The 27,491-nt window shown below is 43.0% G+C and overlaps 1 protein-coding gene across 3 annotated transcripts in view; it reads left to right on the top strand.

Annotated features, from left to right (window-relative positions):
* Positions 1–27,491, top strand: part of RGL1 (ral guanine nucleotide dissociation stimulator like 1) — a 149,943-nt gene that overhangs the window by 113,145 nt on the left and 9,307 nt on the right. For all 3 annotated transcript variants that reach the window (XM_014575423.4, XM_089780597.1, XM_006126912.5), the window contains 10 exons: positions 2,486–2,610; positions 3,534–3,749; positions 8,753–8,856; positions 10,365–10,449; positions 15,804–15,893; positions 17,391–17,477; positions 19,708–19,740; positions 21,330–21,451; positions 22,088–22,177; positions 25,511–25,697. In XM_014575423.4, coding sequence (XP_014430909.1) covers positions 2,486–2,610; positions 3,534–3,749; positions 8,753–8,856; positions 10,365–10,449; positions 15,804–15,893; positions 17,391–17,477; positions 19,708–19,740; positions 21,330–21,451; positions 22,088–22,177; positions 25,511–25,697 — 1,139 coding nt within the window. The remainder of the gene's footprint in view (positions 1–2,485; positions 2,611–3,533; positions 3,750–8,752; positions 8,857–10,364; positions 10,450–15,803; positions 15,894–17,390; positions 17,478–19,707; positions 19,741–21,329; positions 21,452–22,087; positions 22,178–25,510; positions 25,698–27,491) is intronic.

Genomic DNA, 27,491 nt, shown 5'->3' with positions numbered 1-27,491 from the left:
TGATACATGGAATAAAAGGGGAAAAAGGCAAACAACAAAAAAGTGGCATTACAACCATTATCTGCCGGATGTTCCAGAAATGAAGAATTATTGCATAACCAGACACAGTGCCAAATGAATTCATTATTCATTTAAATCTGTTCCTTATTAGAAACATGCAAGTCTACAGTGTTGCTAATATGTGTCTAATGATGTACTTTCCTGGATTTAGTTCCAGCAAGCCAAACAATGGAAGTCCAAAGACTTAATATTTTTAGCTCTAACTGTTGTCCAAAAGGAAAAGCAGTTCCCAGGCACTCGGCTCCTGCATTAGTTTCCTGAAGTAACCCTTGAAAAGGTTCCTATTTGAATCACAGGCACTTCACTTAAATGAGAGCTGCTTCATAGTGGTCACTCATTTTATTCCATGTCCATTCTGGGTCTGCTCACCTTAGGCAAAATGGAAACAATAATACGTTTCAAAAGTTCAGATTTGAATAAATAATAATAATAATAATAATAGTTATAAATTCAGTGCTAGCTCATGCTATGAATTGTCATGAACTTTACATATGTAGACCCAGATCTGGTTGGATATGGGCAGACTCCTGTAGGGCTTTGTGGATTAGACTGCCAGATCGCAGCCATAGAGACTATGTGTTCTCTGTCCCAAAGAGCTTGCTACTTAATAAGACACAAGCAGACAAGCACAGGATGGCAGTTCAGGAGCAGGAGTGTACCGAGTTCATTAGTGATGTTGGAAAGAGAATAGCTGGATTAGAGAGATGGGTATTGAAGGATTTGAAGGAGCAGAGTATTCTTCACAGATGGGGACTGGGTGACTGCTTCAAGGGTAAAAACAGCAAGACAGAAGGTGTCAAAATGAGATTGGGTAAAGAAGATAAAGGGGCTGTAAAGGAAAAGGCTGGGGAGGGGCAGGAAGGTGGGTAAAGGGAATGAAAGCAGAATTGAAGACAAGATTATTTAAACTCTTGTTGTGGTCATGGAGTTGAATTTGATGATCTAGGAGGCGGACCGGCAGCAGGAGGATTCCAGGAGGGGGAAAGTCTAGTCAAAAAAGAAGAGAGGTGATTTTCATAAACATTTGTAATGAAAATTCATTTTCATGTGCTTATTTTTGTAAAATATCTGCAGATAAGGCTGAAGCAGACGTTTCCACATTCTTCTTTTAGCTCTGTCAGTAAATCGGTGTATCTAGATTCCGGTTTCTACCTTCCAGTAGTTTTAATTTGTCACAGTGTAGAGTCTTTTCCTAATGACTGGGAGACCTGATGTGAATTACTGGAGTTTGCAAAGTAGTGAACAAGGAGAAAAAAAAACCATTGCGGGGGAGACCCATCACGTAATATCCTTTATTTTAAGTGATAGAGATGTAGCCGTGTTAGTCTGGGGTAGCTGAAGCAAAATGCAGGACAATGTAGCACTTTAAAGACTAACAAGATGGTTTATTAGATGATGAGCTTTCGTGGGCCAGACCCACTTCTTTGATCTGAGGAAGTGGGTCTGGCCCACGAAAGCTCATCATCTAATAAACCATCTTGTTAGTCTTTAAAGTGCTACATTGTCCTGCATTTTGCTTTATTTTAAGAATTGCTTAGTCGTGATTTGGTATGAAATGCTTCAAGAGATACTCTGAAATGTATATTTCCCTTTGCTGTTCAGTCTTTGTTGAGATGTGGGAGAGTCCACCCTTAATTTATTTATTGGACTGGGTCTCCTCTTCCTGCAGAAAAATCCATGGGAGGGGGACTTAGAATGAAATATCTTCATGGAGAGTTGAGACCCTCCCATATCCTTAAGTGATGGGAAATGTTTTCGTGATGGAATAAACCATGGTTTTGCTCCCAACCCTGGAGAGTTCTCTAGGATCTTTGTGCACCTTGGGAGAGTCACAGACTGTCAGAGCCATCTGCATGGCGTCCCTGTGTCCTTGCATCAGCTCTGTGCCCCTATTCCTAGGTAATGCTGCTCAAGAGGAGTCTGAAAAGGAGTATCTTGCAGGAAGGAGAACCATATTGGGCTACTCTCCTCCCCAGCTTGATCCACACCAGGACGTCTAGAGGGACCTAGGAAGGCGGGGCTGCCCCAAGGAAATGTCTGGTACCCCACCCTTCCATGAAGAATAGTCTAAATCTGAATGCATATCCTATGCAGGGAATGTGGGACGCAGTGTGGCCCTTTGCTGTTTTGATTTTTTTAGGTTAGAAAGCATCCTGAAAATCGAAGGTCAGCGGACTAATGAGGTTCTGTTGTAGGAGGGAGAAACTTTTATACCTGCAAGTCTTGTCGTAATTTCTTTAGAGGAAGGACTCTCTTGCCCTATGTGTGTCACTACAATGCCTAGCATGGTAGAGCCCCGACCTCAGATAAGATTTGTTGGCTCCACTATAATACAGATAAATACGGTAATAATAAAGAGTAGCTTTAATGCACTGTTTTGCACATGTATTTTTTCAAGTCATGTTATAATTTCTATGCTGGACAGATGGGTTCCACAGCACCTTCACTTTCAGCCTTGATGAGGAAGACGAAATGGAGACTGGAAGGTCAGAAGAGTTCTCTTTTTTCCCAGAAGACCTTGTGGCAGAGCAGTTAACATACATGGATGCAGTAAGTGCTGTGTACATTTAGGGGCAGACACTACTGGGGAAAATGCCAGGGTACTTAGTGTTGTGTATTTTCATTTTCTTTTAAATCATGTTAACCAATACAAGTGTAGTGTTCCATAAAGCTTACCAGGGCAGTAGCACACAACTGTTTTAGGCTACCTGATCCTATTTCAGCCAGGTGGATTATTTAACTCGGCCAAGTGTTTTTAAAATTGCTGGTGCATGTATATATTGCTACTTCATAGCCTTTTTGCAAAGATAAAGGATAACATAGAACTAGTTTAATATCTGGTACTTGAGGCCTCCTCAGCTGTGACTGTGTCACTCTTCCGTAGACATCTATAATTACTATGCTCATACTAGTCTGTTCGTATGGATAATATTGGTATCTTTTGATATGCAGATACAGGGGGGTGCACGCCTCACTAGATATGTTCATACTGTATATATAATATGTGATGTGTGTTTGGACAAGACCCTCCCCCTTAGCTTTTTGCCTGCCAGGGTGGAAAATACTTAACTACCACCCCATATATACACGCACTCACACACACGCACGCCAATCAGTGAACCGAAGAAAAGAGGGCTGACCAATCAGCATGGTGGTGGGAGAAAAACCCAGCTAAAAGCGTCAGTGGTACAGTGCCTTCACTGGAGGAAGGCACCCAGGGCAACTTCCTGGCTTTCCCTCCCCTGAGAACCAGCCCTTTGCTAAATGTTCTAAGTACTTTTTAGCTGACTATGCTATATTTCCTTTTTGTTGTCAAGTATATGTAGAGCAAAGGAAACTTTCCTATCCGAGGAAATGAGCATTTATCTATTGTCAGTTTTAGCTCCAACATACTTTTAAAAGGTGCATTTCTGCATATTAGCAAGAGAGATCTCTGAGAGTCCTGCTGATTTACAAACCTCTTCTTGTTCTAGAAGCTCTTTAAGAAAGTGGTGCCCCACCACTGCTTGGGATGCATCTGGTCTCGGAGAGATAAGAAAGAAAACAAACACTTGGCACCCACCATACGAGCCACCATCTCCCAGTTCAATGCAGTTACCAAATGTGTCGTCAGCACCATCTTGAAGGGCAAGGACCTCAAAACTCAGCATAGAGCCAAGATCATTGAAAAGTGGATTCATATTGCACATGTAAAGCATTTTGCTCTGTCTTCTTTCAGTCAATGGTTGTTTGGGAGGTGGGGGTCATGTGCTTTGTCCACAGGTTATTTTTGAGACTGATTCTCTTGGTGGTCTTGTGCAAGATTTTGCATTGTCCCATCTTTAAAATGGGGATGTTAACACTGCCTTATCCCAGTGTTGTGAGTGGATCCATGTGTTTCAAAGATAGGAAGTGCTGTGTTGGGACTATTATTATGGTGAGGAAGGTTTGCAAAGTCAAACAATTCATTTTCCTCAGGAAAGAAAAATGATTAATCTTCTTGAAGGGAGTAGAACTCTGTCGAGGTCCTCTTAAAATTAGACATATGAGGCCGTGTTTTCTAAGCAAAGTGTAACAAGAATGTAATAAGGGCATTGATGGTGCCTAGGACTGCCAGCTCAGAGGGAGTTTAACCATTAACTGGAATTGATAAACATCAGATTATCGGTTAACCTCTTAGGATGTGTCTAGACTACAGGGTTTTGTCGACAAAAGTGGACTTTTGTCGACTAAACTATACCTTGTCGACAAAACTACACTGCCGCTGAGTTCTGTCGACATAATGTCGACAGAACTCAGTAGTTTTGTCGACGGCTGTAAACCTCATTTTACGAGGAATAACGCCTTTTGTTGACAGAGTTCTGTCGACAGAAGGTGTTATTGCATCTACGCTGTCCTTTGCATCTACACTGTTATGTCGACAAAGCACTTTGCTTTGTCGACAGAACTGAATGTAGTCTAGACACTCTTTGTCGACAGAAGCTTTGTCGACAGTATCTGTCGACAAAACTTCTGTCGACAAAAGCCTGTAGTCTAGACGTACCCTTACATCCCTAGTCACAGTGTCCACTAGAATGAGTTCCACAGGTTAACTGTGTTATGTGGAAAAAGTGCTTCCTTGTTTGTATTAAAACTATTGCCTATTCATTTAATTAAGAACATAACATAAGAACGGCCATATGGGGTCAAACCAAAGGTCCATCCAGCCCAGTATACTGTCTGCCAACAGTGGCCAATGCCAGGTGCCCCAGAGGGAGGGAACAGAACAGGTAATCCTAATGTGATCCCTCCCCTGTCACTCATTTCCTGACAAAATGGGTAACCCGTTGCTTTTGTATCCTATAAAAGGGTAAATAATACTTCTCTATTCACTTTTTGACACCATTCATGATTTTACAGACCAATATCATATCCCCCCAGTCATCACTTTTCTAATCTGAACAGCCTTAGTCTTTTTAGTCTCTCCCTGTATGGAAGCCATTGCATAACCGTGATCATCTGAGTTGTCTTCTCTGAATCTTTTCTAGTTCCACTGTATCCTTTAAGATGGGGCAAACAGAACTAGACACAATATTCAAGGGATGGCCAAAGAAATACGAGTAAAACAGTAAAAGATGCTTCCTGTGCCCTTTGCTTTAATCCCAGTTTGCATTTCTCCTATTCTAAATGGAAAATTGAGCTTTTGAGCAAATTGAAGGTATTTTGAAGGGATCGAATGCAAGTGAAATTCTATGTATCTGCTACCAGAAATACAAAATCACTTAGAAATAATTTGTCTTCAACAAGTAATTGTAATTTATTTCCTTCCCCATCTATAAATCCCATAAAACTAGAATTTAAAACATGAGATCACCAAACTAGATATTTTCTTCGACACAAACGTATTTCAGAGTAAAGTGAATGGTGAGATTTAGGTAAATGATTACAGTCACAAAATTGGTAATAGTAATAATAAAAGTATTATGAGAGAAAGGCAGAAAAAATAAATTATTGCTCATTGTGTGTTGACACTGCAATATATTTGCTTACTCTATCATTTTCTGTTTCCTTTGAGCATGCTCACTAGCGTGTAGTCAACAGATTTACTCAAACGGAACAGAAGAAATGTTAGAAAAGGTCGTCTGGCTCAATTTGCCTACCCTTTCTTTAGTTCATCTTAATCCTATTTCTCTGCTTTTTCTCCATACCCCAGGTGTCTCTTGAACTCCTTTTTACTCTTTGCTTCAGTTGTTTTCCCTTGTGATTGATTCCATATGTGTCTCGCTCTTTTGAATGATATCATCTTCTCTGAGTTCCTTCAGCAACCCTAGTTTCCTAATTTTTTATATTTATCTTCTATTTGCCGGATGCTTCGTGAACTGATTTCATGAGGGCTGGGCTGCTGGCACTGAGAGAGTTTTGTTTCAGTGCTTCAGTGTTCTTTTAAAAATAAATCTAATGTGCTTTAAAGAATCATGGATTCTTGCAAAGAGATAGAAAATAAGCAATACTTAAAGAATCAGGACAAATATTGAGTTTTCCAGTCTTAATGTGTTTTCATGTCTCTAGAACCAAATTTGTTAGTATTACCTAAACCAGGGGTTCTCAAACTTTGTGATTCCGCGACCCCCCTCTAAGTTGCTCGCGACCACCCGGGGGGTCGGGACCCACAGTTTGAGAAACGCGGACCTAAACAGATGAGACTGGATGGCTCATGGAACTCTGCCACTGGCCAGCTAGCTGATTCTGGGCACGTTGCGTCAACATTGTGCCTCAGTTTATCCATATGTAAAATGGAGTTAATGATCCCTCTTTTCTAAAGCACTTTGAGCTTGACTAATGAAAATTGCTCATAAGGGCAAAGTAATATTAATGGGGAGTATTTCACCTCTTCCTTGGCGGTTCTAATTCAACCTAAATCAGTAGTTGACCAGCTTCTGTTTGATGGCCCATGTGAAGTAGCTTTGATGGTGTCAGTCTTGTTTCCAAGTATGCAGGTGTCCATCATAAAAACTATCATCCAAAGGTATTAACTGAGCACTTGTTGGGATGCGTAGAGGCCAAGGATTGAAAGGACATTAAGCTACTACCCATTTCACTCCTCAAGAGCAGGAGATACATATTGAGAAGGTCGTGGGAGTGGCAGGGGAAATCTGGACTGTCACTGCCCACATAGTAACTCCTCTTTGGACTTCAGCTGCCAGGATGGTCAATTCAGCATTTTTCACCAGTAATAAATTCACATACAAAATGAAATACTGCTGCCTTAGTTGAGTCCTAGTTGAAGAATGCATGTGCATACTTGGTCAAGTAATTGCACAGGCAGAATGGCTAGTCACGCACACAGTTACCTGCTTCTAAATGGAATTGCTTATTTTGCAGGTAGAAATGACTGTTTTGCATATTTAGGTACCCGTGTTTGAGAATCTGACCAGGAAAGTGGAATTATTCACTAACAAGTGCGCTCTGGGACGTGGCTTGCTTTTCATCTCGATCCCCGACGCTAAAGGAGTGAGGGGAATGTGCCTGCATTCCGTGCATGCCTCTCACACCTGGCTGGTGAGTTCCCTTCACTCCTTTAGCCTTGGAGATTGGGATGAAAAGCTACCTGCATCCAGGAGCTCATGGCTGCTGCCCCTTCCACCCTCCTGAAATGGTGCCCTTGCCTTTAGAGCCAGTGTGTGTGTGTGTGTGTGTGTGTGTGTGTGTGTGTGTGTGTGTGTGTGTGTGTGTGTGTGTGTGTGTGTGTGTGTGTGTGTTTTCTAGCTGCCAGCCCTTCAGACGCCACCTTGGACCTAAACTTACTAAGCAAGAACAGCCAATTTTCTACATAAAATAAAAGGACTCACTAATTGCCTTTTTGAAATGAAGATTATTTTTGAATATTTAAAGTACAGAAAAATCTGATTATTTCATGTTTGAGGCATTTAAAAAAAGGCAATTTTAAAAAAATTGAGACAGAAAAATAATGTTTACTACAGTTTAGCATGTAATGGATAAAATAAACTTCTGAAAACATGGATACATAACGGAAGTCCTGGTGTTTTTCTTAAATAGGATGGAAGCTATAAGCTAAAGATGGGTCCATGCTGGGACCCATTATCCCAACTCCTTTCACATTTAGTAGCAGAATGTGTCAGGTTCAGATTTCTGGATCTAAACCATCCTCTATGGTTTGGGTTCTGAGTTGAGCCTGAACAGAGCAGAAGCCTGTTTTCTACTGTTGCCAAAGACCTTGTGGGAAAAGCTGGTTTGCGAGAAATCTTGCAAGAATAGCTTTTGAGCTTTTGGTCTCATCCAGCCTAACCCTGAACTTGAATAATGGCTTTAGCCCCAACTATAGTCTTTTGACACCAACCTTAGTACAAACCTAGACCAAATGCCATCTCTATGTGCCCTGCTCCTCTCCAATATTAAACACTATTAGATAAATTCTTAAAAAGCATCTAAAGATGTGCACAGCTCATGCTTACAAACACGAGGGTAATTTTGGAGACTGTTTTTGAAATGTGACTTTTAATGTTAATACTAGAGACCGGGAGAGTGGGTAGTGTTTGCATTTGCATCCATGAACTGTTGGGCTGTGGACACACTTTCATGAGTTCTTTGGAGAGCTAGTTAGCCACAGGTTGCTTGCTCTTTTTCCAGCTCCTCTTTGCTTCCATGTAAGCCTCTGTGTTATAGTTGCCACAAAGATGGGAGAAAAATGTCTAGGAGCCAGCTTTCTATTCAGATGTGCTTCACCCTCTGGAGAGGCTTGAGAGCTCTTATCTTGAACAACTTTCATGCCTGAATATATTGATCCCTTGTGTGTATTTTTAAATTGTCGCTTAGTTTGGCAAGGTTTATCACTTAAAATTCCTCTCACAAACAGGCAGGCCCCAACAGTCTCTGTCAAGGGGCAAAGGTAATTATAAAGTGCTTTTTACTAGGATACGGTTTGCTTTCTTTAGCTTGACTTCAGAGACCCACCTCCACTAGTATTTTTACTAGGAGAGCTGGAAGCTATAAAAAAATATGAAAGTGAAGAAAACAAGGTTTGAGTGCCAAAACCTATAAAGGTTTTGATAGGCGGGGAGAGGAAGGAGCCATTTTTGATGCTCTGTATTTGTACAGCTGCCTATTTAGCAGTAAGAATTCACAGCAGCTGTGCTATTAGTACAACAGGAAATTGCCAGCTCGCGTGCACTATTGATCTTTAACTCTCCTTTATTTTTAATCCCTCCCTTTATAGGAATGTAGGATCCTGAAGAATTTTTCCTCCTTGAGGGCCATTGTTTCAGCACTGCAGTCCAACTCCATCTACCGGTTGAAGAAGACCTGGGCATCTGTTCCAAAGTAATCTTCCCATTGTCTTTTTAGCTCCTTTCCTCTGTGACTGGCCCACAACAAAAACAAAGTACAGTTATGCTTAGAGCATGTCTACGGCACAGTCTTTTGCCGACACAAATTATGTCAGCGTAAGGCTACTGCAATTAGTATATTGTTTGGGAATGTGCCTGTTTGGCTTCTTGTGTTAGTGGTGGGCGTACTCAGCCCGAGTGCTTATATCCAAGCACATTATTTATAATGACACCTCCCCTCACTACCCAGTGTGCTGTCTTTTGGGAAGTTTTGGCAATGCACGAAGGGGCAGATGGGAGTCACACAGGCATGACTGGGAGTGAGGGGTCAGTTTCCCAGCATGCAACTGTCTCTGTGCCATACTGTTATCTATATCTTATAAATTCCGTGACTTTTTTAAAAATCCCACCAACCCACATGACCCTCCTTGCTCTCCCCCATCTCTGGCAGAAGCATGGAGCTCTGCACTGCTGTCATAAGTCCTTGTAGCAAGCACAGAATGTACAATCCTCTGGTATGTGCAGAGCCAGACGAAAAAACTAATCCGTGTGGTACATGAGGATTTCTTGGGAGGCAGATTGGTATAGGACAGTGAAAACCAAATCCAGGAGATGGGTGGCTTTCACAGAGTAGCTGCCAGTGGTGGAGTGCCATTCCTGAGCCTGAGAAACAAGCACTGACTGGTGGGATCACATCGTAATGCAGACTAGGAATGACGAGCAATGGCTGCAGAACTTTTGATACTCAAAGCCATGTTCCTGGATCTATGTGCCATGCTCATCCCAGCCCACCAGAGCAGGGACACCAAGATGAGAGCTGCACTGACAGCAAGGGAGCGAGTAGCAATCACTCTATGGAAACTTAAAAATGCTGGATTGCTACTGGTCAGTGAGCAATCGTTTTGGAGCTGGAAAATCCACCGTGGAGCCTATTGTGTGTGCGGGGCCATTACGACTGTGACTCTGAGCAACATGCAGGACATAGTGGATTTGAAATACTGTGGTTCCCAGGCTGCAGGGGAGCAATGAACAGTACCTGTTTTGGCACCAAATAACCGTACCACACAGAACATCAACAGAAAGGTTTGTGAAATCATACACTGAGCCAGCTGCAAAAGGAGTTGGGGAGGTTCAGCCCCTCAGTTCTGATCTATACTAGACCCGAAAGTTTGGCTTAAGGAATGCAACTCCAGCTACGTAAATAACATAGCTGGAGTCGACATACCTCATGCTGAACTTAGCACCGTCTTCACAGTGGGGCTTCCCTTCTCACGACTGCGAGGAGTACCGACGCCGGTCTTAACTAGACCCACTAAATCGAACATCAGAAGAACAATCTCCAGCATGTCAGTACAGATGTGGTCTCAATTCTGACACACCTTTTACTTGGTTGGTTGTTGTCTAATCCTTCATCACTGGGAAACTGGATAATAATGATGTAGGGTTGAGTTAGGATGCTACATAATCAATTATTGACTTTCCGGTAATTCCTCTTCTGTCTAGGGACAGGGTGCTGATGTTTGAAGAGCTATCTGATATCTTCTCAGACCATGACAACTATCTGACGAGTAGAGAGCTGCTAATGAAGGTGAGAATGAGCTGAGAGCAAGAGTTATGATCTATGTCAGTGCTGAACTCGGCCCTTTTCCTATCCAGTTGCCAAAACCCATCCTCCCAGGCTCTATTATAGAGGGAGCCTCATAGAGCACAATTTTGTGGCGCACAAGAAGTGTGCATGCCTGTTTCCTATGTGACACCTCTGCCCACTGGCCCAACAGAATTGCATTGGTTCCACTGACACTGAGACCACACACATCTGGAAGGTTGGGATGGGTCATAGATTTGTCTGCTCGCAAACAGCTGCCATGGAAGGTGTCTTGTGGTTTCACTGAGGACTGCAGTCAAAAGAAGTTGCAAAATAGCACAACGGCAAAGGATGCAGAGGTACTTCCCCCAAATGCAGCTGTCCTAGACAGCCTTGCACACAAGTTCATCTAGAAAGGTTTGCATCATAAGGTTTGTACGGATGAGCATAAAAAATTCAGAAGCCAAATTTTTCTCAGCTGTAAATTGCCATAGCTCCTTTGACAGCAGCGGGAGTGATGCCAGTTTACTCCAGCTGGCGATTTAATCCAAGATTCTTGTCCAAAATATCCTCACCATTTTGGAACTGCAAAACAGGGCTGGGGATTTGGAAGGAGCAGGCTTCCTGCGATGTGTGTGGTCAGAAACCACCACAAAACAGTCTGTGTTTCAGTAGCTTCAGAATCCTGCTGTCAGACCCAGATGTAGCCCAAACGTTCACAGGCCCCTTAAATGAGAAATACTGGCAGTGAAGCATTTTGGTATGAACCTTTTAGAAACTTAAGGGAATGTGCAGTTAGATTTCTGTAAGCTCCAATTCAATCTATTTCTGTCTAGTCTCTATATTTCTGTCTAGTCTCTATCTAGTCCATCTAGGAATTTAAAATTCGCCTCAACGTTGTAATGTCTAGTGCTGAGTTTTGGGCAAAGATTCAGTGGTGGTGGCTGATTATATTCAAACTTAGTGACCTGTAATTATTTATGAGCCATTTATAAAAAACAAAAAGATGAAGCAGTAATAAATATTGAGAGAAGTCAATATCTACCCAGAGCAGTTAACTAAATGTTAAACATCCTTGAGATCAGACCAATTGGTGTCTGTCAGATCCCACTATGCAGTTGTTGTAGGCAGGTTTACAAACTGTCTGAAGGCAATGAAGTGAGCTTATGATGATCTCACTCAGCTGTTTTACTAACTTCATTCCACTCATGAAAACATCAAGACGAGCTTCAGATGAAGCCTGGAAGTTTCTCTCTTTCCTAATTGTCAGGACTGCGACATCATTGTCTAGTCTCCCCAAGGAAGTTGTGTCCAATCCATCAAGACATCTAAAGCAGGAGTGGACCAAAACAACTGAATATACATTTGACAGGGCAGTGTCTCACTCCAGTCTCTTTTCTAGATAGAAACTGTTTGGGAACCTTCTTCTATTCAAACACCTTGTGCAATTTATTTAGTGTTCTCCCCATCACCATTACAGACTTGTCCAGTATTGTGATTACAAGCATACAGTCCTTAGCTCACTCAGCCAAGGAGCAGGAAGGGGACGAGATCTCTCCTGATTCTGACTTGCAAAAGCCTGCCATTCTTTCTCTGCTCCCCTGAGCCTTTCCTTCCTGTGCCTTTTCAATTTTCTAGTCTAATTAGCTTATTAGCCTTTTGGACTCTCCTCAGCCCAGCCCATCTTATCAATTAGTCTTAGTTCTGCCCCTCATGTTTATTCTGGATTGCTATAATTGATGGCCAGTGATCAGAGTGCTGGTACAACTGCTGTTGCCCGGCACTCTGTCACAATACTATATGGAATAACCCAAAAGTGCATGGTGGGTCAACCAAGAGTTCTTTTCCATCTCTAATATTTAGAGCACTGCAAATCTTTTTGCACCATGTGCATTAATAATTCATCTATGGTTTGTAAGCTATCCCTTAAATCCGCCTTTGTACCAAATGACAGGAGGCTATCCAACGTGATGTCAATTTTTACAAAAAAAGGCTCTAGATGTGATACTGGCAATTACAGGTCAGTAAGTCTGATTTCATTACTAGGCAAATTGTTTGGAAACTATAGTAAAGAACAGAAGTGTCAGTCTCATAGATGAACATAATTTGTTGGGAAAAAGTCAACATGGTTTGTGTGTAAAGGGAAATCATGCCTCACCGGTCTAACAAGAATTCTTTGAGGGTGTCAACAAGCATGTGGACGAAGGGGTTCCAGTGGATATAGCATTCTTAGATTTCCAGACAGCCTTTGACAAGATTCCTTGCCAAAGAAACTTAAGCAAAGTAAGCTGTCATGGGATAAGAGGGGGAAGGCCCGCTCATGAATTGGTAACTGTTGAAAAGATAAAGAACAGAATAAATGGTTAGTTTTTAGAATGGAGAGAGATGTCTCCCAGAAGTCTGTACTGGGACTAGTCCTATTCAACATTTTTATAAATGACCTGGAAAAAGTGGCAAACAATGAGGTGGGAAAATATGCAGATGATACAAAACTACTCAAGATAGTTAAGTCCGAAGCAGATGGCACAGATGTGCAAAGGGATCTCTCAAAACTGGGTGACTGAGCAACAAAATGGCAGGTGATAGCGTTGATAAATGCATGTTGGAAAACAACCCCAATTATCCATATAATGATGGGGTCTAAATAAGCTGTTACCACTCAGGAGACAGATCTTGGTGTCATTTTGGTTAGTTATCTGAAAACATCTACTCCATGTGCTGTGGTAGTCAAAAAAGCAAACAGAATATTGGTCCTCATTAAGAAATGGTAGATAATAAAACAGAAAATATCTTATTGCTGCCTCTATATAAATCCATGTTATGTCCACATCTTGAATACTGTGTACAGATGTGGTAACCCATCTCAAAAAAAACTATATTGGAATTGGAAAAGTTTCAGAAAAGGACAATGACAATTATTAGGGGTATGGAACTGCTGTCATACAAGGAGAGATTAATAAGATTGAGACTTTTCAGCATGGAAAAGACGATTAAGGAGGGATTTGATGATAGAAGGCTATAAAATCATAGAATACTAGAACTAGAAGGACCCTCAAGAGGTCATCGAGTCCAGACCTCTGCACATCGAGTCCAGACCTCTGCAGACCAGGGAGACGGGGAGCGAAGCAGAGCAAAGCGGCGGAGCACGCGGGCAGCGACAGCCCAGATGCGTCTGGGCTGTCCGCTGCCCGCGTGCTCCGCCGCTTTGCTTCCTCTCCCTGGTCTGCTGGAGACCAGGGAGACGGGCCCCGTTCGTAACTGCGGATCCGACATAAGTTGGATCCGCGTAACTCGGGGACTGCCTGTATTTATCTAACTTGCTCTTAAAAATCTCCAATGATGCAGATTCCACAACCTCCCTAGGCAATTTATTCCAGTATTTAACCACCCCGACAGTTAGGAAGTTTTCCCGAATGTCCAACTTAAATCCCCCTTGCTGCAATTTAAGGTTCTTATCCTATTATCTGAGGTTAAGGAGAATAATTTTTCTCCCTTCTTCTTGTAACAAACTTTTAGGTACTATCCCCTCTCAGTCTTCTCTTTTCCAGACTAAACAAACCCAATTTTTTCAATCTTTTTTTCAGAGGTCATGTTTCCTAGACTTTTAATTACTTTCTTCCTCTTCTCTGGACTCTCTCCAGTTTGTCCATGTCTTTCCTGAAATGTGGAACCCAGAACTGGTGAAAGTATTCCATTTGAGGGGTGATCAGTGCAGAGCAGCGTGGAAGAATTACTTCTTTTGTCTTGCTTACAACAGTCCTGTTAATACAACCCAGAATCGTGTTTGCTTTTGTTTTGTTTTGTTTTGCAACCGTGTCACACTGTTGATTTATATTTAGCTTGTGTTCTGCTATGACCCCTAGATCCTTTTCCAGAGTATTCCTTCCTTTCCTATTTTGTATGTGTGGAACTGATTATTCCTTCCTAAGTGGAGTACTTTGCCTTTGTCCTTATTGAATTTCATCCTATTTACCTCAGACTATTTCTCCAGTTTATCCAGATGATTTTGAATTATAATCCTATCCTCCAAAGCACTTGCAACCCCTTCCAGCTTGATATCATCTACAAAATAAAAGCATGCTCTCAACGCCATTATCTAAATTATCGATGAAGCTATTCAACAGAAGCAATCCCCAAAACTGATCCCTGCAGAACTCCACTTGTTATGCCCTTCCAGTATGAATGTGAACCATTGATAACTACTCTCTGGGAACGATTATCCAGACAGTTATGCACCCACCTTATAGTAGCCTTGTGTAGGTTGTATTTTTCTAGTTTATTGATAAGAAAGTCATGCGAGACTGTATCAAATGCTTTACTAAAGTCGAGGTATACTACATCTATCACTTTTCTCTCATCCACAAGGCTTGTTATCCTACCAAAGAAAGCTGTCAGGTTGGTCTGACACAATTTGTTCCCTACACATACATGCTGACTACTACTTATCACCTTATTATCTTCCAGATGCTTGGAAACTGATTCCTTAATTATTTGCTCCATTATCTTTTCTGGCACAGAATTTAAGATGACTGGTCTGTAGTTTCTTGGGTTGTTCTTATTTCCCTTTTTATAGATGGGCACTATATTTGACGCTTTCCAATTTTATGGAATCTCTCCCATCTTTCATGAATTTTCAAAGGTTGTAGCTAATGACTCTCATATCTCCTCTGCGAACTCCTTGAATATTTTAGGATGCGTTTGATCAGGCCCCAATGCCTTGAAGATATCAAACTTTTCTAAGTAATTTTCAACTTGTTCTTTTCCTATTTTAACTTCTGAACCTACCTCATTTTCTCCAGCATTCTCTATGCTAGGCGTCCAATCAGCACCAACCTTCTCTATGCTAGGCATCACTTTTCTTTCCTGAATGTCTCTGTATTGCTCGGAAAAACATAGAGGTTAGTCATCATATCATAGAGTCACTGTGTTAAAATTAAGAAAGCCACCAGTGTGTTACCTAACAGAGGGAAGATGTTTATTTGCAAAACTGATGATTGTGAACTAAGTTAGTGGTCTAAGGACAAAAGACCCAGGGGCTGCATTCAAATGAGAATCCAAATGTATGACATGTATTCAAGCTTCTTGAATTTGGAAATATCAAGGGATTTGTGGTTCTTCTAAGCTTTGCCAGGGCCAGAACTGTTTTGCAGACAAAATCCCTTATGGTAATGTGGTACAATTGTCTCCAATAAACCCCAGAAATGCTGAAGCCTCAACATATTTTTAAACAAGCAAAAAGTTAAGCTTGCATTACTGAATCTCAGGGCAATGTGGATTGGGCTTGGTTGGTTGAATTTGTGTGTATTTCAGTCCTAGCACTATGTCCTCCATTAACTGCCCTTGCGTTCCCCCCATAGGAAGGAACATCCAAGTTTGCAAATCTGGACAGTAGCGTGAAAGAGAACCAGAAAAGGACTCAAAGGCGGCTTCAGCTACAGAAAGATATGGTGTGTGCAGCATTCTGTTCTCTAAGCTCGGACATTATGCATGTGATAATGCTGTCTTTAATGAATCATACACAGAAGCAAAGTCCAGAAATGCATCTTAAGAAATAGAGCATATGGCACATTATACACTTAAAGATTGCAAAACCTGTACTATCCCGTGCAAAACCTGAGAGTTAATACAACAGCAAGGTTGATCAGTCAAGGACACAGTATTAAGGAACATAAACAGTGATGACTAAACCCTCAGCCTTAACACTGTCCTCTTTCACATATAGTCTTTCTGTTTACATTTCTGTGTATTAATAAACAGACATTACAGTATATAACAGAACATGAACTGGAGCTTGTAATACATCTTTATGTACTACAGTGTGTGTGGTATGTGCTAAACTGCCAACTGCAACAGCATTATGGTATGCAGAGGTGTCATAGCCATGTCAGGGCCCAGGATATTAGGGAGACAAGCCCGGAAGAGGTACTCAGACTCCCGTAGCAATCTCTGTTGCATTTGAAACAAAGCTATGTGAAAATAATCAATTTTCACTCTGTAAAATGTGTGCTGCAAAAAACCCGAACATTTGATAATATTATAGGAAAATTAGTTCTAGTCAAAGGGAACATTTCATTACTTCAGTGAGCTCATGAAACACAGACACTTCCAGATTTTTGAGCAATCCCAGGATTTTTGAGAAATGTTTATGGAATTTGCACAGATTTTTACAGGAGATAATTTCATAAGACGTGCCTGTTTCCATTTTTGCCAGTGAAAACTTTTTTTTACCCAGTGAAACAATGAGTGGAACATTTGCAGATCAATAGTATTCTCAGATAAACGGACTAGGAGAAGAGATGTGGAAACTGGGGGAAATGGAGACCAAAATTACATTTTGGTTGACTGGAAAATATACAAAGCTGTTTGCTGGTCTTAGTAGCTGAGAGAATTTTTCCTAACAGATGTAGAAACAACTCAGACTCCAAACAATGGAGAAGGCTTAGGAAGATTAAAAGTTGAGTCTTGAGTTAATTAGATCACAGTGACTATTCCAAGGAAGACATAGCCAGCTCAGAGTTAAAAAATGTGAATGCAGTCACGTGATTTGATAACTTCATTGTAAAATAAAGAGCCATCAAGATGAGCCGTAGAAAAGACAGTTTCCAGAGTGTTGGAGACAGCTGCACAGTCTGAAAAAAGCTGTGAGGTGCTGGCATTTGAGCTCTTTCTGGCATATTCCGCCTGTGGGAGGGCAGTAAAGATTTTGCGTGCAGGAGTTAGTGTTGCATAGGCCATGGATATGTGAATAACAGTGACCCTTATCCCACTGTTATTGAAGTCAATGGCAAAATCCCCATTGATTTAACTGGAACAGAATCAGGCCCAGAATTTTGCTGCAGGATTTTGGCTGACTACTCATTATAATATTTTATATCAAAATGTACCAGCTGGAATTCATAGCCTTTCTCTGACAATTAACCAGAGACTGCTCTGATTTTCTGCAGGGAGTCATGCAGGGTACGGTCCCCTACCTTGGCACCTTTCTTACAGACTTGACCATGCTGGACACAGCACTGCAGGATTATATCGAGGTAGGTTTGTGCAGCTTCTTGAGTTCTAATCCCTCTCCCTGCTGTTGTGATAATTGGACCAACAAGTTTACTAGCCACCACTGAGTAGAAATCCTGATGGTCCTGTATGGTTTGCTAATTTCTCACCACCTCATATGAAGCATTGACAAACTGAGAGAGGAGTTTGTGATGTTAAAAATGTAGATGGACAGAATGAACAATGCTTTTATTAGGAAAAAAAGGAGCTCTACTGAATTTAATAATGGAGCTTATTTATGAGGACATTCTTAAACGGGGTGGGCAAAAGGGTCTCTGCGGGCTGGATTCAGCCTGCCAAACAGGTTGATCTGGCCTGCGGAGGCCCTGCCGCTTCCTCGCCCCCAGGCCAATCAGGGCCTAGGGACCGGGAACGTGCAGTGCTTAGAGTCATCCCTGGCGGTTGACTCTCTAAGCACTGCGCCCCTTGCAAGGTGGGAGGAGACTTAGAAGCACCGTGTACTTCTTGCAGGATGGGGGCAGAGCGGGAGGAGACTTCACACACCTCCCCCACCTCCAAGCTCTGATTGGCCTGGGGGTGGAGGGAGCCCATGAAGTCTCCTCCCACCCTGCAAGGAGCACAGTGCTTCTAAGCACCGCACACTCACGCACTCTCCCCACCCCCAGGCCAATCAGGGTCTGTGGACGGGGAAGCACAGAAGTGTCCTGGCCCCGCCCCTGGGGCCACTTCAGACATTTTTGAAGTGGCCCCCAGTCAAAAATGATTGCCCACTCCTGTTCTTAAGTGTGGTGGTTTATGCTCAAAATTTACGGTTTGTTTGAAAACCCTTAATGAGAGTAAAAATATTTTTTTATTATTTTATTTCAATTAAAACTTTATGAAAAATATAAACATCCCCCTTCCATGCTGGGAAACTCCACACCACAACACTGTCTTAGATTCAGCTCTTCAACTTGAGTACAGGCAGTCCCCGGGTTACATGGATCCGACTTACATCGGATCCCTACTTACAAACGGGGTGAGGCAACCCCGCACTAGCTGCTTCCCCCCAGCAGACCAGGGAGACGCGAAGCTAGCGCCTCCCCCCCACAGCAGACCAGGGAGACGCGGAGCTATCGCCCCCCCCCCCCCCCAGCAGACCAGGGAGACGCGGAGCGGCTTTTCTCAGCAGACACCTCAGCTTGAGAATAAAGGACTGAGGGAAGTGAGGTGTGGGAGAATAAAATTGAGCTCTGGAGAAATGTTTGGCTAGAGTTTCCCCTACAATATGTACCAGTTCCGACTTACATACAAATTCAACTTAAGAACAAACCTACAGTCCCTATCTTGAACGTAACCCGGGGACTGCCTGTAGTTAAGTTCTTCAGCATGGTCTTAGTTCATGGCCCTTCCTCCTCAGCTTGGCCAGACTTAGTGTAGGACAGGCCCCAGAGATCCTGCCTAGGAAACAGAGGCTCCATAGCATTTCAAAGAGTGAAAATGTGAAGGTCAGAAACGGGCAAATCGCAAGTGAATTATGAGTGAATGAGACGTGTGTGTCAGAGGAGTGATGAGAGAGACCGTGGGGAAATGGGTTGCAATGTTGGTCCGGAATTTTGAAACTTTGCTGTTTGAAGTTAGGCAGCTAAATCTGTATTTAGGCACCTAACAATAAAAATGACCTGATTTTCAGAAGTTTTAGAAAAATCATTGGGAACTGCAAGTACTCAACACCTTTGAAAATCAGCACATTATGGGGATCCTTTAAATATGGAGTTAGGTGCTACGCTTTCGGTATTCAAGTTTAAATATTTTGCTATTGGTGTTTGTAGCAAAGATGGGCTAGAAAGTTCTTGGCTGGGCTGGTAAACTTTCTTGTAGTTTTGCATGGCTGATCTAATGGAAGCAGCTGTGACTCAGAATCACAGACTAGGTTTGTTTGCCAGTTGTGTGTGTTCACATGGTGCTAACAAACTCAAGATTTGGGAATACTAGCTTGAGCCATTTCTTGTGCTGGCAGAAGTCAAGCAGAATTCTCTCACACAAAGCTCTGTCAGTGCACATCGTGAAACATGCTCTTCTTAATCAGACTGCTAGGCAGCCTAGGGCAGTTCTCCTGCAGGGACCAGTGTTCAATTCCCAAATTCTTTACCGGCCAGAAAACTCAGGACCTGCTTGAATTCAGCATTTCTGATCTTCGACTGTATTACCCTGCCATTGACTATATGCACTTTGGATTCTTACACTGGTCCTTGTTTTCTTTGCTGCATCCAGGGTGGGCTGATAAACTTTGAGAAGAGGAGACGGGTAAGTCTGAACTTCTTCCTCCACTAGCATTTTACTGCCACCCTTTTGCAGAGAATCTTCTATTATACTTTTAGGGTAGGGACTTACTCATTTAGCCTGGTGCATTCCAAACAACTATAAACTTCAGTTTACCGGCAAGGATGGGTAGTGTATGTGAGAGCCCACCCAAGCCTAAAGAGGATGAGCAGTGAAGGAAGGATTGTCATTAATTAGTTGGATGGTACAGGGGGAAAGGAAGTCCTGTGCACCAGTCAGTATACTTATCGGACATTTATGCATGAAGACTGTACATTCACTGCCATGAGCATCAGTGGAAGAAGTCTGTCATCTCAGAAGCCAATGTCTCAAAACAGACAGGCCTGTTAGAAAGTGAGGTATGCCTTTTCAGAAGCATAGCATGAGTCTCATCCACTTCCTTAGTCTGCTTCATTATTCTGCTTCACTGGAGCCAAAAAATGGATGCAGAGGAGAATGAAGGGGTGATACGGGGTGAAGAAATAAATGCTGTCAGCCTGCCCATTCAGTCTTCTCTGCATTGGTTGCACAGAAAGAGGAAAAGAAAAGCCATGTAGAAAGCAGTCTACATAAAGTCACATCTGTCTGCATAAAGTCAAGCCAACAGCAAATCTCCTTTCACAGTACTCAGTGCGGAATTCGATTTTGCTGTGATAGGGCCCATTTCCCTACTTTTAACTAATTTCCCAGTTCCATAAACCAGATTTTAAACTTGCCTTTTAGTTATGACTGGACAGCTCAGGGTATTGCTTAGTGGGGCACAAAAGCTCCTGGGTCTAAGTCCAGATTGGTAATAAATGAAAGCTGTTTCCATTACCTGGTTGATAATCTCAGTCCAGTTCCTAGGTGTTGAGTGTGCGCCACCTTCCCCCTGTGCTGTAATTTACGTGGCAGCAGAGCGTGTGTAAAACAATTCCAAATCTGAGCTCTCAACTCATGCGCACCAGGGGTGGAATTTCACACTCACACCTCACAAATATAATTGGCTGCATACTGTACAAGGCAGATTTCTTCATCACTGTCAGCACTAGTGAGCACCCTCGTTTGTAGTCTCAGCAACAAAAGGGCCGAATAAGCACAGACAATGAACTCTCAATGGAAAGGGGGTCCATTTGGGTCAGCCATGCGTGAGTGGGACAACACAGGGAAACTTTCATGCTGTTTTCCATGATGGCTCGAGGCTATGACTTTAGTGTGCAACACTGTCATTTTGGCATCTTATGCCAGTGCAAAACTCACAGTAGAATTTGTCTCTCTCTCAAAATCAACCGCGCTGAAAGGCAGGATTGTCCTGTTTTTCCATATTGTAATAATCTGTGGCGCTTTGATAAAACTTCAAACATCAAAACCTGTTGGGGAAAACAAAAGACGGGTTTTGTCGTTGAAAAACTGTGTCACAGTTGTCTAAAATTGCCTGGGTATTCAGTTAAGAATGAAGCAGTCTTTAGTTTGTCCTGTGATTATTGGTGCATGTGTCGTGTCCATTTATCCTTGCTTTGTACGTTGAATGAGTCTGTGTTTGGCCTTGTTGTGATTTCTAATTAAAATTCCTATTTGCTTATTTCTTTCCTTAGGAGTTTGAAGTAATCGCCCAAATTAAGCTCTTGCAATCTGCCTGTAATAGCTATTGCATGATGCCAGACCAAAAATTCATCCGATGGTTCCGGAGACAGCGGCTATTAACAGAAGAGGAGAGGTGAGGCTGTCAATGCAGCTAAGGGAGCTTTTTTCACATCCAGTCTCACATCTCTGTGAGCTGTGTCTGGCTAAGATATTCTCACAGCATCTTAAATATACCGTAAACCAAGGGAACAGCATGAACGTGTGCTTTATGTCATACAGCTGGTGAAAACCTAGTTAACACATAGCAGTTTTGAGATTGGAAATTTGGTTTTCAACTTTGAAATGTTATAGCATGTTGCATCTGACCCATCTGTCTGTTGGCCATGTATGTGCTCACGTACACACTCAGTGTTACATAGAGGTGTGAACCTATGATACCTTCTTCAGAGCACTGTAAATTTCATTGTCAAAGGACACTGGTTTCAACTGACACAGTGATCGTGTTCAGTCCTGTGCTGCACTGAATATCCCTTTTCTTAAAATGCTTTTATGAGCTGGTTAATATGATCAAAAAACCCATTTGAATTCTTTTGAAACTATTGTAAAAAAAGGTAAAATGTTTATTTGTGCTGCCTTGCAATAACCTATTATTGCAGTTGGAGAAACTGAATATCTCTCTGTTTAAATTATTTCTAGTCTGAGGCCATATTGAGTGATGATAAAATGATATTTAACTCCCTGAAATAAATAAATCTTCCTTGTTGTGTAGTTATAGCCTCTCGTGTGAGATAGAAGCAGCTGCTGACACTAATACTACGTCACCGAAACCTCGGAAGAGTATGGTGAAAAGACTCAGCTTGTGAGTATGGCAGAAGGGGGTAATGGCATCTGGCAAATTAGTAGAGAAATGACGTGAATAAATCACAAGAAATATGTATTCCACCAGACGAGGAACTTGACAGGGAATCTGATCTCTTCAACAAGACATTGTTGCTAAACTAAAAGTTGCTAATTATGCCTGCAACCGTTTACTGATTATTGTTCCAAGTATTACTTAGGATGACTATAGCTAAAAAAGTTTAAAAACAAATCATTCCATGATTACAAGCCTTTTTGGGTTGTAGGAGAAGGAGCACATTTAGGGCCCGCTTATAACCTCGGTGACATTGATGTTGGTCAGGAATAAAGTCACCAAATACAATGGAATTACACTGATGCAAAAGCAGAGTGAATGAGAGAAAATTTCCTGCAGAGTTTTAACATGCAAATTAGAGCCACCCACAACAGGACCACACCTAGTAATCTAAATAATCTGCAACTCAGCCTATACGGTAGGTACGTGCTATTGTCCCAGTCAGATGTTCGGTCTAATTCACGCAGATGAGCGTGCAGCGTTGCTTAGCAATTCAAGCACCAGGGTATGGGGAGGTGGAGAAAGAGCATGGAGCAGAGAGCTGACAAAAGAAACAAAGATTAGAGAAAGGAAAGAATGAGAGAGGATTGGAAGCAACACAGGGTAAGTGGGGGAATGGGAGCAGAAATCAAGGGAGTTCAGGAAAAATGTAGAGCCTCCAAGGTGAGCATGATATGAGAGATGACAGGAAAATATTCACGGAAGAGATGACATGGTCAGGACCAGAGGGTAGATCAGCTTTACAGCCAATATCAGAATGCATGTGAAGACTAAAACCTGCCTATTAACACCTCCCTTCCTGCCTTGGTCTTTCCCTGGGTTTCTCAGAACAGTGAACAAACCATATATTCCACACAAGCTCTGTGGCAATCTAGGATCCTCCACAATAGACACTTGGTGGCTGAGTATGTTAGTTCTGGTCCTGGTAAGATCAGGGAAGCTGTTTGGACAGGAGGATGTGTGTGTTTGTTTTTGTCCCTTTGAATTGGTTGTGAAGAGGTGTGGGAATGGGAGAGTAGGAGACTGAAGTTGCTGTGTCTGAATCAAGTTGTCTAATTCTTTCTCCTTGGCATTTTGCCTGGACTGTGTATGCTCAGTGTCTGTTGAGAGCTGAACTTCTCTTTCCGTTTCCCACCACATTCCACTGTAGCTCTTGTAAATTAGCATAGGATAGATACGGTGAGATGTGTGTGTTTGCTGTGCAGTCTTTCTTGTAAAGTTTGTGGTACCTGCAATCTGAATATATATTGCAAATGAAGATTGTAACAGTACTTGGCATGATTCTTTGCTGGATGTTCTGTGGCACTTTTCTGGGTTCTGTTTGCTGATGAGATGCTATTTCAGCACCAACTTAATTTGCCTCACCCCTTCAACACATTCTTATACCAAATTGGATTTCTTCTAGACTCCTTAGATTGACTTAGAGCCAAACTCTGAGGTGAATCTGTGAATCTAAGTGAATCTTGAAGAATATACAATAATGTAATGTGCATCTTCTGGCCTCCACATTCTGTATTTAAATTAGATTAGAGTTGTAGAGAGAAATTAATCTCTGGTATAACCCTGTTGAAATCATTAAAGTCACACAAGGGATTCATTTTGTCTCTATAGACTTAGTGTGAGTCCTTTATTCGGTTAGACTCTCATCCACTCACTGACGTGTCTTAAACTTTACACTCATTTCTGAAATTTGCCCCTCCCGCCCGTCTGCATGCAAAAGATTGTAAGATGTTGTAATTCACAGGTCAGAAGGTCAAGAAAAACTAACAGGAGAGTGTAGAAATGTGTGCGCTGAAGTAGCCTGCACCTTACTTTAACTTACACCTTCTTCCAGCTTGTTGGGAAGTGAGTTACACCACACTAATCACTCATTTGGCAGTGAGTCTAGGGGCAGGTCTACACCATGAGGGAACGCTGGCTTAAGGTACGCAATTCCAGCAAGGTAAATAATGTCCTGGAGTCGATGTACCATAAGCTGAGTTCTGGTGCCATCCTTACTACAGAAGGTTGATGAGAGAAATGCTCCCCTAGACTTCCCTTACGCCTCACAATGGCCACGAGTACCAGTGTCAACGGTGGTGCCCTCAGTGTTCGATTTAGCATGTCCCCCTTAGACCTCCTAAATCAAACGCTGGAAGATCAAACATCACAGCATCGATCTTCCCAGCAATGTAGATGTGCGCTGAGGGAATTAAAGAGTGTAATGGAGTCTAACTTACACCATCTAGTACGGGGTGGACAATAATTTTTGCCCCGGGGGCCATTTCAAAAAATTTTGAAGTAGCCCCGGGACATCCCTGAAGGGGCGGGGCCTAAACAGGAAGGGGAGGGGCTACCCGCTCCCAGACCATAATTGGTCTGGGTGTGGGAGAGCCCCTTTGCCCCCCCTTCCCACTAAGCACCCTTGCCCTGGAATTGGCTTGGCACGCTCCCCCACCCCCAAACCAATCAGGGCCTGGGGGCAGGAGAGCGCGCGAAGCCTCCTCCCGCCCTGCAAGGAGCACATGGCACTTTGAAGTGCTGCAGGCTCCTTGCAGGGCCGGGGCAGGGCAAAGGAAGCTTCATGCAGCTCCACACCGTGATTAGCCTGGGGGCAGGGGAGTGCACAAAGCCTCTTCGCTCTCTCCCCAGCCTTCAAAGCACCATGTGCTCCTGGCAGGGAAGAAGGAGGCTTCGCACACTCCCCTGCGCCCAGGCCTTAATTGGCGGACTGAATCTAGCCTGCGGAGGCCCTTTTGCCCACCTCTGATCTAGTACATTACCCTTGAGTTTGACTAGAAGATTTACCCGGTGTTACTTGGGTCCTTTCCACAATTAATTTTGCTTTTTTGGAAAATAAAATGGAAATGTCCCTGCTTCATTTAAATCCTTGCTTTGGGGTGGGGCGGGGCATGAGGGGTTCAGTGTGCAGGCTGGCCGTGTGAGAGAGGACTGTCCCAGCCCTCTCTCACCACAATAGTTTGGGGTCAGCCTCTCCATGGCTGCTGTAATGGGCACAGTCATGGGAGGGGGGTGCCTGTCCCTCGGCTGGAGTAGGTCCAGGTTTGTCTGCCCCTTGCGCTCCCCAGCCAGAGCGAGGAATGCAGCAAACAGCACTTCCCCTTATTCCCTAATGAAAGCTTCAGCCTCCCTCCACACCCTCCCTAAAGGGTGCCTGGAGGCGGGAGGCCGGGGCTGGGGCACAATGGGGCCATTCGAATGAAGTGTCCTCTCTTTGCTCCGTCCCATGACAGTCTGTAGTTGTATTATTGACCTGGTCTATTTTGTATTCTTTGGCAGACTGTTTCTGGGAGCAGATATGATCCCCAATAGCACCCCCACCAAAGAGCAGCCCAAATCCACTCCCGGCGGGAGCTCTGGAGAAAGCATGGATTCCGTCAGCGTATCCTCGTGTGAGTCGAACCATTCTGAGGGTGAAGACGTGTGCATCACCCCCATAGACACGCCTGATGAGCCTCAGAAAAAGGTACAGTCTAGATCATTGGTTCAGAAGGCAGGCAGCAGGAACACCCCTGAAGAACTGTTGATGCTTGTAGTATAAGCAATAGCTGAATTTTCAAGTGCATTGCACACTCATGTCTGCTGTTATAGCTGACCAAGGCACTGCTCTTACAGGAACGGGAGTATCCTTAAAAATAGATGTGATGAAAGTAGAAAAGATCCAGGTCAGGCTTTTTACATGATTCCTTTTATCAGTAGATTTTTGGTGTTCCCAGGTCTATAGTATGAACACGGGAACAGTTTTTAATTTCCTGGCATCAGCTGTTCTTTTGGGGATCTGGTTGGGGTTAGGCTATCATGTGTCCATTTAACAACACACTGCTCTCTCTCTCGCTCTCTCTTTCTATCTCTCTCGCTTAAGACACCAGGGCTATGTCTACACTGGCATGATTTTCCGGAAATGCTTTTAACGGAAAAGTTTTCCGTTAAAAGCATTTTTGGAAAAGAACGTCTAGATTGGCAGGACGCTTTTCCACAAAAGCACTTTTTGCGGAAAAGCGTCCACGGCCAATCTAGACACGCTTTTGCACAAAAAAGCCCCGATCGCCATTTTTGCAATTGGGGCTCTTTTGCGCAAAACAAATCTCAGCTGTCTACACTGACCCTTTTGCGCAAAAGTTTTGTGCAAAAGGGTTTTTTGCCTGAACGGCAGCAGCATAGTATTTCTGCAAAAAGCGCTGATTTCTTACAGTAGGAAGTCAGTGCTTTTGCGGAAATTGAAGCGGCCAGTGTAGACAGCTGGCAAGTTTTTCTGGAAAAGCGGCTGATTTTCCGGAAAAACTGGCCAGTCTAGACCCAGCCCACTTGTGTGAGTGACTGAGCTGTCTGTAATGGTATATTTATGGTAATATAACAGTATGGGATGATTGTTGGTCCCATAGCTGGGAAACCAAAGTGAAGCATGTGTGCATATAGCAGATAGTTTGCAACATTCCGGAGAATAGGAAAATGGCAATGAGAGGCAGAGCCTAGAACATCTCAGGTTAAATGAGCTCTTAGGACCTAGCCATTTTCACGCAGCTGCTTCCACAAGAGACAAATCAGTAGCCGAATCAGGGGCTTAGCAGAAAGTCCGATCATCCTTCAGAAAAAGCCAAGTTTTTCCAGTGAGAGAACTCATCTGCATTAACTAAGTGGCTGAAAACCCTCATAGGGAGAAGGGCTTCTGTAGTTTTTACCATGAGGAGGCTAGGTGAGGCCAGTGCTATCCTGCTGCCTGTGGTGACCTCACCTCTTCACCATGCAGTTAACATAGCAGGACAGCTAATGCTCGTGCTATTCTGAGGTAAAAACACCCCTTTTTGGCCGCAAGGACAAGGCCTAAGGCATTGTGCAGTAGAAGCTGAGGATGCGGGAAAGTGGGTTGCAGCCGTGACACAAATGGGCGTGGGTAAATGTCGGAACATATCTGAGTCACAATAGGGTATATACGGGCCATACTATTGGTCCCAGGGAGCCTCCCCCAAGCCAGCGGGAGGAGAGAAGAAAATATTACAATGAGAAGCCATCAGAGGAATTGGAGAAGGAACAAATCAACAGTGAGGGCCTGTTGTCAACACAAGAACTTGCACCGGTTTAACTCTACTGCTTTAATGAAATTGGTGGGAGTCGTACGGAGCCTTATTTCAGTGGAAGAGTTCTTGGAGTGATTGTACATGTGCATTCCCGTCGTGGCATCTGTGCCCTGAGGGCAGGGCTCTCCAGCCTTTTTAAGCACAAGATCAGTATTTGAATTTAAGTGCAATCCAAACCCAAATAG

Source organism: Pelodiscus sinensis, chromosome 9 (assembly GCF_052426305.1).
Source record: "Pelodiscus sinensis isolate ZL-2025 chromosome 9, ASM5242630v1, whole genome shotgun sequence".
Classification (NCBI taxonomy): Eukaryota; Metazoa; Chordata; order Testudines; family Trionychidae; genus Pelodiscus; species Pelodiscus sinensis.
Note: the sequence above shows the minus strand (reverse complement) of the source record. Positions and strands in the feature narration are given on the sequence as shown.